Source organism: Emericellopsis cladophorae (genome assembly GCF_022114955.1).
Source record: "Emericellopsis cladophorae strain MUM 19.33 chromosome Unknown NODE_150_length_12686_cov_212_260132, whole genome shotgun sequence".
Lineage (NCBI taxonomy): Eukaryota > Fungi > Ascomycota > Sordariomycetes > Hypocreales > Bionectriaceae > Emericellopsis > Emericellopsis cladophorae.
The window spans coordinates 3620-12686 of record NW_026251075.1 but is presented as its reverse complement, the minus strand read 5'-3'; the positions used below and the strand labels follow the sequence as shown (position 1 = coordinate 12686).

General features: G+C 52.3%; 3 protein-coding genes across 3 annotated transcripts; all 3 read left to right on the top strand.

Annotated features, from left to right (window-relative positions):
- Window positions 1-291: 291 nt before the first annotated feature.
- J7T54_002686 (DEAD/DEAH box helicase) lies at window positions 292-645 on the top strand (the record flags this gene model as incomplete). The annotated part of the gene is made up of 1 exon (XM_051510646.1): window positions 292-645. One exon carries the CDS (start codon window positions 292-294, stop codon window positions 643-645), a length of 354 nt encoding a protein of 117 aa, XP_051358476.1.
- A 2675-nt stretch (window positions 646-3320) lies between these two features.
- Window positions 3321-3617, top strand: J7T54_002685 (uncharacterized protein; the record flags this gene model as incomplete). Its single annotated transcript, XM_051510645.1, has 1 exon — window positions 3321-3617. The coding sequence occupies one exon, from the start codon at window positions 3321-3323 to the stop codon at window positions 3615-3617; it is 297 nt and encodes a 98-aa protein (XP_051358475.1).
- A 3135-nt stretch (window positions 3618-6752) lies between these two features.
- J7T54_002684 (uncharacterized protein) lies at window positions 6753-7058 on the top strand (the record flags this gene model as incomplete). The annotated part of the gene is made up of 1 exon (XM_051510644.1): window positions 6753-7058. One exon carries the CDS (start codon window positions 6753-6755, stop codon window positions 7056-7058), a length of 306 nt encoding a protein of 101 aa, XP_051358474.1.
- Window positions 7059-9067: the final 2009 nt, after the last annotated feature.

Sequence of the window (9067 nt, the reverse complement as noted above, 5' to 3'; positions counted from 1 at the left end):
CTCGTGTACCGCTGGCCGTCTAGGGCGACGTATCCGTCACACCCGCAGCGCCTAGAGGCGATCCGAACGAAGTATATGCTTCGTGGGTGCTACTCACCGCTGGCCGAGCTTATCGAGCTTAAAGCCTTCGGGAAGAGTATTGTCCGTAAGGAGGGGGCGCCGGGGACGCTTACCTGGGCCCCCGACGGGGAGTCGTTTACGATTGGGAACCATAAAGTAATACGATTATCCGAGTTTACCGCGACATACTAGGCAGCGATCACGTAGGTGCGGGATCTTGTAGCCGAGCTTATGCTTGGCTGGGATCCTGCTATCGACCTTTCTGCTATTTATGACGATCTGACCTGTCTGACGCCTGGATGGAGCTTCCTCGAGCACCCGGAGAACCGACTATCAGGGATATACAAGGCCATGGCCCGTCGTGCTTGGTCGTCTACGTTCCGCGGTCGAGCATTGGCCGACGCCGGCCACTGGCTACCGGGACCGTGCCTAGCGTACCTCGAGTCAGGGGCCAAGATATCCACTCTAGGCTTCTCTGCCTTCTATATCACATCCGGGCTCCTAGGACGGGCGACAGAAACCACCAGTGTCCGCTTGGAAAACACCAAGCTCGCGGTCCGCAACGTCTACGTCCGCGAGGGATAGGTTATGATTATCATCAGCTATAATAAAGCCCGCGCCTTAACTAACCACGCGTTCTATATTGTCCGGTATCTACCACACGCGCTTGGCATAGCCTTTGTGATCTACCTGGCATATATCCGCCCCTTTATGGATTTCCTCGCAACGTAACTCGAGGCACCGCACTACTATAGTAACGAGTTTCTCTTCCCTAACCCTAAGCATAAGGGGAGGTATATATCCCCTATATAAGCAACGGAGGCTCTCCGCGACCTAACGCGAGCTCTGGACACACCTTAGACAATCTCGTTATATCGCCAGGCATCGATCGCCATCGCAAAGCGGTATATTCGGGATCTAATTAAGAAAAGGAACTACTATAACCCGAGCGAAGGGAGCGATCCGACTCGAGTCCTCGCGGCTGGCGTTGGTCACCGCCCGCGCATGCTGCTGACCGGCTACGCAATTGACACCGCCCTCCCGACCCGACTCTAGGCCGAGCTCCTAGAAATGTACCGCCAGCTGTCCGCTTCATGGCAGGATTGGAACCAAGAATACCACAAACGCTATCCTAGGGCAGAGGGGGACGGACCAGGGAATAATACTCCACCCCAGGCTCTAGTAAGCACACCGCGACGGAGGAAAAGATAAAGGATACTATCCCGACATCAAACGCCACTAGTAACACGAGAGGAGCGGGAGGTGGCTACCGTAGATCACGCTACCAGCCACGGCCGGCCGAAGCCCGACGCAGTAACGGCACAGCTTCCCCCAGGATTCATATATAATACAGAGCATCGGATTCTGATATACGTCGCGTGCGGGTCCGCTCTCAGCCCGGGGGCTAAGCATCTATATGACCACCTAAACCAGAAACACCGTATTAAAGGTCTTACTTACAAGGCTTATCTCTAACGATTTAATACGCTCTAGCTCACACCGCTTAAAGATCGTACGCAGCCTCGCGAAAAGATTACGGCGATCCCCGGCCTCCGCGTCTTCACGGTATTTCGATATAGCGTCTATGGGTATATAACGACCCGATAGGCACTAATTCTTAACCATATATTAACCTATAAGCTTGGCATACGTCCTTATATAGCCTGGGAGAGGGGGCTAATCAATAGATACTTTGCTCAGAGTTTCTCAACCGCGAGCCAGTCGCTCGCTTACTTTAAGATCGAGGCCCCCTCGTGAGGTATAGGGAACGGCATAGGCTATAGCACAGGATCTAGGCCGACGAGTGGTCCTCTTAGGCTCTCTCTTAAGTACAAACGGGGCCCTCTCGCAGTATCGACAACTATATACACTGGCTCGGCGAGTCGAGCGAGCTCGGCGGGGCTCCCTGCGTTCAGGCGGCGCGGGTAGCCGACGTCCTACTCCGCGAGATAGAAGCATAGCCCGCCCGCCGCTGCGTTATATATAGCGAGACCTCGTATCAAACCCTCAGCCTCTTTGTCTTTCATACTATAACTATATAACGCTCCCTCAGAGACCTCTCGTGCTTCTATCTAAGTATCTAGGATACGTCTTGACCTTACCTAACTAGCGAATAGACAAGCATTATACGAGAACTATCCCTCGTACCAGCAGCTAGCGCGTGAAACTAGTGATTCGCCCTCCAAGAATCAAGCCGTCTATCATACGATCTATCATCTAGTTAAGCCGTCATTCGCCCGTGCCCGCCCCCGCCCCCCCGAGGAACGATCTATCGGCTACGCTAGAGCCAGGCTTCTAAACTATAAGATACTCGTAGATATATTCCGAATAATATTATAAAATAAAGATAAAATAATAAAGCGTTCTACTATAGAGCTCCCCGATAGATAATATATAGCGTCCCCTCTATTAATATCTTTACCTAGCAAACAAACGTATAAGAACTAATACATAATCGCATAGACTCTAACATAGACTACACACTAAACAACCTCTATCGTATCCCACACTAGATCTAGACCATAGCTACCGAGGATACGCCTATATACTCTCGACGCGTATGAATACTCTCCCACATATAACTAACACCGCTTCTCTACACCGATCGCGTATTCAAGGCCCGTCACCCACCTAACCCACCCTTACCTCGATCTATCACGGGACGGCCCGGATCTAGCCAAGGTTCCCCACTCTATACCCCCCGTAATCAGAACTGATTTTATTATACTTCTAAGAGTATTTTAAAACCTAGAATATAAAGTCTCCTAGAATAAATTAATAGCCCTTTGCCCGTATACCCGTATAGTCGATATTTATAGTACGTATAATATAATACGATTAGCTCTACGCCTATTATTCTAAAACCTAGTTTATAAAACGCCCCTAGTGCCTAAATACGATTTCCACTTTTCCAATCGCGTTACATCAGATATTCTTACAACCGTATCACCAGAACAATAACCAGCTACGTACAAGAGCGCTATTCACTTATTCCAACAGGCCGTTTTAGATTCCAGTTTATAGAAGCACCGGAACAGCGGGCTATGGTTTTTCCGCCGTGCACGGACCCACCTATATATATCTTTTCCCCCGGGCCCTATAGCTTAAACCTTCTTCCTCTTCCAAATATTCACTTTTCTACATCCCGGGTTTTAAAACGCCGCCCCTCACCATATTTTACTAATAATTAATAACACAGCCCCCATATAATCACAGTCTACTAGTACACGCCTGTGCCGTCTAACCCACGCTATCCGACCATGGCGCGAGGCAATGGTCGACGCGGCCGCGGCCGCGGCCGTGGCCAGTCGTCCACAAATCACGATCCACGCACGCCAGAGCCCGACACGGCGGTACAGACCACGAGCACTAACGACAAGCCGCGCCCTGCTGGGCGCAAGCGGCATCGAGCAGAGGACGACCTAGAGCAAACCATCATCGGCTCCCATCGCGTGGTCTGGGTCACGCGGCCAAAGTACGTGCCAACGGACTCTGGCACCGCTGACTTTGGCATCCACTTCCCAGAAGTTAATATAAAGCTCCCGACGATCACGTAGGTGGAGGCGCGGGCGCAAAAAGCTCTAAAAGAGCATAGCTAGAAGGAAATCTTCTATACTATCTAAGTCGACCCGTATGGCTCGGCCACCGGTGCGTATGTTAAAGCGCTGCTGTTCTAAGACTATAATATATTAATCCTGTTTCTGGACACCTAAGGTAAGTTATGCTTTTATAAACCAGTTTATATTCTTCTATAAACCAGGTTCTAAAATAGCCTTAAAATCTGTGTACTAATGTGCTTGGTAGTATACGACATCCTCAACCTATATCTCGAGTGGTTCAAAGACGCTAAGAAGAAGGTCACGTCCCTCGGGGCTGGTAAGATAATAGAGCGAGATAATACGAGGAAGGAGTAGGACTCCTACTAGTCGTCGGACCCTTTTTTCACAAACGCGGCTAGCATAGCGGAATTCGCAGCCAAGGCCAGGCTAATGCAGTAGACGGCGATAGAGCACGGCACGGAGGACGAGGCGCCGCTTAGTGCTTCGTCGGGTATCATTGGCAAGTTAGAGGGGGACGTGTTCTAGTTCATCGAGCTTATAACAACGACGATAATTCGACCCGCGTTCCTTATGTAGGTCGACCAGAGCCACGGGGAGACGTATGGCGCGCTCGACCTCCAAAAGACAATATTATTAATAGCCGCTTAGGTCATAATCTTCGCCCAGAAGCAACTTCCTGGCCCCGACGTTATGTATTCACGCAATAGGGCACGCTTCCCTATCCCTAGCTACCTAACCCACGTACCCGAGGACAAGTAGCCTAAGATGTTTTTATATAAGTATTCGGGGGATGACTTATACTCTTGCGTGATAATTACGCAGATAGCGATGTTTCGATAGCTCGATCCCACGAAGCGCTGCGTTAATATAGTCCACAGTAGGAGCACGGCGCGATACGACGGCCACGCACACCCACACAAGAAGGAGATGACGGAGGATGCTTAGCGCATGGAGGACACGCCTGAATAGGCCGTTGCGCGGGACTCTGCGTGCCTCGAATTGGCACTCCGCGGCGTCGAGTCTGCGTGGGAGCCGCCGACAAACATCGACGAGGAATTCCACTGCCCCCAGGCGGTCCCCAGGCCGGTCCTGGAGGAGCAAGTGCCCGTAGATACTACGATGGAGTTCTAGAATAAGGTGGTGATATTTGGGACGTCTGCCTGGCCAAAGCGAGACCTCAAGGCACGGTTCGAGTCGCGGGGCCTCGAGCCTTTTAAGGCCCTGAATAAGCTAACGCTAAGCTCTATAGTGTCGGGTGCGAAGGTAATGCACACGGATATAGAGGTGTTTAGGACTATAAACCAGACTTCGAGGACAAAGGCGATATTCTCTAGCGCGGACACCACGGCGAGCGTCGATTATTTCTTAGAACTAGTCAGAGTATCGTCCGTGTACAAGGATATCGTCTGCTAGGACGATGGTTAACCCAAGAACCAGGCAGACGCCGATAGGGTCGACAAGCAGTATCGATAAAGCTTCTGGCTCGATAACTTCCTTCGCGAATATTATCCCAAGCCCGATCCGGATTTCTTGGCTATCTGTCGCCGCTATAAGATTGACCGCTAATTACGCATGCACCAGGGCAGCAACGAAGTCCCTCTTAAGCCTTATTAAGTTGCCGGTACGTATAGTTAATTGTTTTAGAAACTGGGTTATAGAACGGCTTTATTCTATTTTATAACCTGGTTTCTATAATAGGCTCTTTTTTCTTCTTCTAAAACCCAGTTTCTAAAATACCCTTGCTAACTACTCCTAGATTTGCACTTTATTGCCGATCGATCGATCCAGGGGCACAGCCTCTCTGTGCTCGCTAACACGATAGGTTCGGGCAAGACGGCTACAGTCGCGAGCGCTATTGAAGGATATGTTCGGGTGCAAGAGGAGGTTTTCTAGAAGAAGATCCTCCCGTGGGCGCAAAAGACCTTCTAAGACGAGTACGACGCGGAGACGGCTAAGGCGACTGGGCAGATAGTTGATTTTAAGACCTGGCTTCGTGCGGTAAAGACGCCAGAGGCGATAGAGCTGCCATCCGAGGAGGCGTGTCTCGAGATAGGGCTCCCCGTCTTTCGCCCGAATCTCCTCCTCACGCCGGTCGCCACCATAGCACAGGCCTATGCCGACTTTAGGAAGTTCACTCCTAACGCACGTATACATCTCTTCTACGGTGCAAAGGCGTATCCCGACATCGCAAAGTCGTCGGTCATTGGGGCCAAGGATATCGGGCGGGAAATGGCTAAGTTAGAGAAGGCCAAGTTCCTGCCTAGCACTGGGCGCATAACGATCTCGTCGATATACTATATATTCCACACGCGAGTCTTTAGGACACTGAAGTAGCTAGCGGCGTTCGAGGAGGGGTCGTCGTATTCGAGCCTGCCCACGCTAGCGGATTTGCGCGAGGAGTAGGGCCAGCACTCTAGGCCGGCCATCCTCCCGACTTTTAACCTAGATAACCTCGAGCGACGCGAGGCCTGGCACGTCGAGACTAATGAGGACAAGGCGCAGGCTGTCATACTGTTATATAAGTTCGCGAGCGACGATATGAAGAAGGCGCGGTTTGGTTGGGTCGTCTTGGACGAGGCGCATACCCTCCGTAACACCACGTCGGCCTTCTAGCAGACGACGCTGATGCTGTAGAAGGAGTATGTGCTATGGTGCACAGCGACGCCCCTCCATACCTCGCTAAAAGACTTAATAGGTCTCCTCGATATATGCTAGGGGATGGCGACGCGCGAGCACGCCAAGGACGACGAGCCTAACGCGTGGCGCGGCGAGCTCACGATAGGCCTGGCCATGTATCACCTATCGTACGACCCTAAGGAGCCGACCACCGCAATCTTTCTCGGTGACCAGAAGTACGAGGCCTAGGGCCTGTTCCACCAGAGCGACAACAAGTCGTCGCTGCTGGCGCATATGGAGCGGTGCTACGATCGCGACGGCATACGCCTCTGGATGCTAGACCCGGAGAGCTATCACGCACTCGGCCAGGAGATGGACTGGGAGGTCGTCTTCGGACGATTTGTCACGAAGCATGTCCTCAACTAGGTATCCACGTCTCGCACTCTGAGCTCCCACCTTATCCTGCCCGACGGGTTAGACACCTACCTGGGTGTGGATATCCCCCCGACCGTGATCATGACGGAGGAGGTGGGCCACAACGCCCGCAACCACAGCCGTCTCACTAGCTTTACGAAGTCGATCCTTAACGCTATCGAGGGCAATAGCGACGTTAACCAGGCGGCGGCGGGCGCCTCCGCGTCGGGCTACGCGAAGGGGCCAGGCGACCGCCCAGGCGGCTTTGGCAAGCTCAACTTCGGCACACAGCGACTGTTGTTTCTGGGCGCCCACGACACCCACAATATCACGGCTGTGGCGAATAAGGCGTTGGTGACGGCCCTGGTCGCGCCGGAGGAGACGGCACGCGTCGGCGAGACGGTGTAATCCACTATCAAGTAGTTAGCCAAGAACCGATCTACCTACAAGGGTAAAGAGGTCCCCCCCGCCGGCGTCGTCCACGTCTAAGCCTTGACGAAGAGGTATATACTCGGCGTATGGGATTACTTCTTCATGGCGGCCCGAGAAGATCTAAACATATCCACGCCCGACGGGCCGACTAGCATGATCAAGTGGTACCTGACCACGAATCCCATTATGGTCCGCACACTCAAGCTTATCACCCACTATGTCTTGACGAACGATGAGCGTATTGTTATCTATGTCGACACCCCTTGGGTGTAGTAGTAAGTATTTCCCCTCGTTTTATAAACCGGGTTTTACCTTTTCTATAACCCGGGTTCTAAAATAGTCCTATTTACTAACTATTTGCCAGGCTTGTATCCCTTATCCTTGCTATCGCTGGTATCGAAGTTGGCACGATTCGGTCTATGGACTCGAGCCGGGATCGTCGCGAGGTTATTCAGGACTTTAACGACCGGAACAGCAACATTCGAGTGATTGTCGCGAACATTAACACGCTAGCTTTCGGCGTGGATCTCCACAAGCAATGCCATCGCGGGGTTATTCTCGCCTATCATCCATCCCCAAGGACTATGGATTAGATCTTTGGCCGGCTTGGTCGGATTAACCAGACGCAAACCTCCACCTGGCACGTTATGAAGCTGAAGCGGTCCTACCAAGATATATAGGAGCGCTTGATGAGCGCTCCTACGGGGTTAGTATTCCCTCGCCCCTTTGCGTGCGAAAAGGCAACCCCTGCCCCCTCCCACCCAATCACACACGCTTCTCCTCCTTTCACAAGACAGGCCCACCCCTGCTACCCCTAAATACCCCTGTATCCTACCACATCTCTAGAGGATCCATGTATCCGTGACCACGCCAGGATAGATCCCGACCTCATCGCATTAGCATAAGCGTAAGAGAAGGAGCGATACGAAAAAGCTATCTATCTTTCCCCTCTCGTAACTAAACCTATTCTACGGATTTATGCATATATACTATTCTCTATCCCCTTCCCACGCACCATATCTCTCCCGGTGTCTTCGTCACCGCCGCAGCCCGACCCAACTGTCAGGGGGGGTCGGTCGGCAGGTAGGACGGGGAACACTCGGTCAGGCTGATCTGGTCTATTGCTACGGATAGGCACTCCTCAGGTAGGGCAGGCTCTATGTACAAGACGTAGCTCGAAGAGCTACAACAGAAGACGGTCGGGATCGCGACAAAATGCAAAGGCAGGCGCGAGTTCACGTGACTGCCAGGTGCAGGGTGGGTCCCCGCTCTTGACCAGCTGTGACAATACGCCCCCCTTTCAAGGGCGAGCTCCTGCGAGTATTCATCAAGGACCAGGTTTATCGGGATATCGGCGGTGGTAGTTGGCGACGATCTGTTGCGCGTTCTCCAGATACTCTGCGGGTTCTTCGGTCGGATCATCATACCCAACCCACTTTACAGTATACCGCAATCGTGGGTTACCTCGGCCTCTTCGTTCCCAGCGGGAATCTACTATCTCTTGTACCACAAACTCTTCAGCCCCATTAACTTCAATAGGCGGCGGGGGTGCGATACGTTGTCCGGGATAGGGGTTATTAGTAACGGGTCGGAGTAGGTTAACGTAGAACATAAGGTATACTCTTATACTTACAGGTAGTTCTAGTTTGTAGGCGTACAGCGACACGGCCTTCTCGACCTTTAAGGGGCCGATATTCTTCTAGTCTAGTTTCTTCTACGGCCGCAGGGTTCGTAAGTTTCGGGCGTCCAGCCAGACTAAGTCTCTAGTACGATACGTGCGGGCAGGTCGGCGGTTCTGGTTCGCTTGGTCTTCGTAGCGGGCTTAGGCGGCGGTTGATTCGGACTGTAGGTGTTTATTGATCTGCTTCATCTTGCGAACAAAGCTTTCTGCGTCCCGGGAGGCGGGAGTATTAGCGGTAGGGATATCTGGTTCGAACCCCATCCGGGGGTGGGAGCCGTAGTTAGCAAAGAACGGCGACATGCCA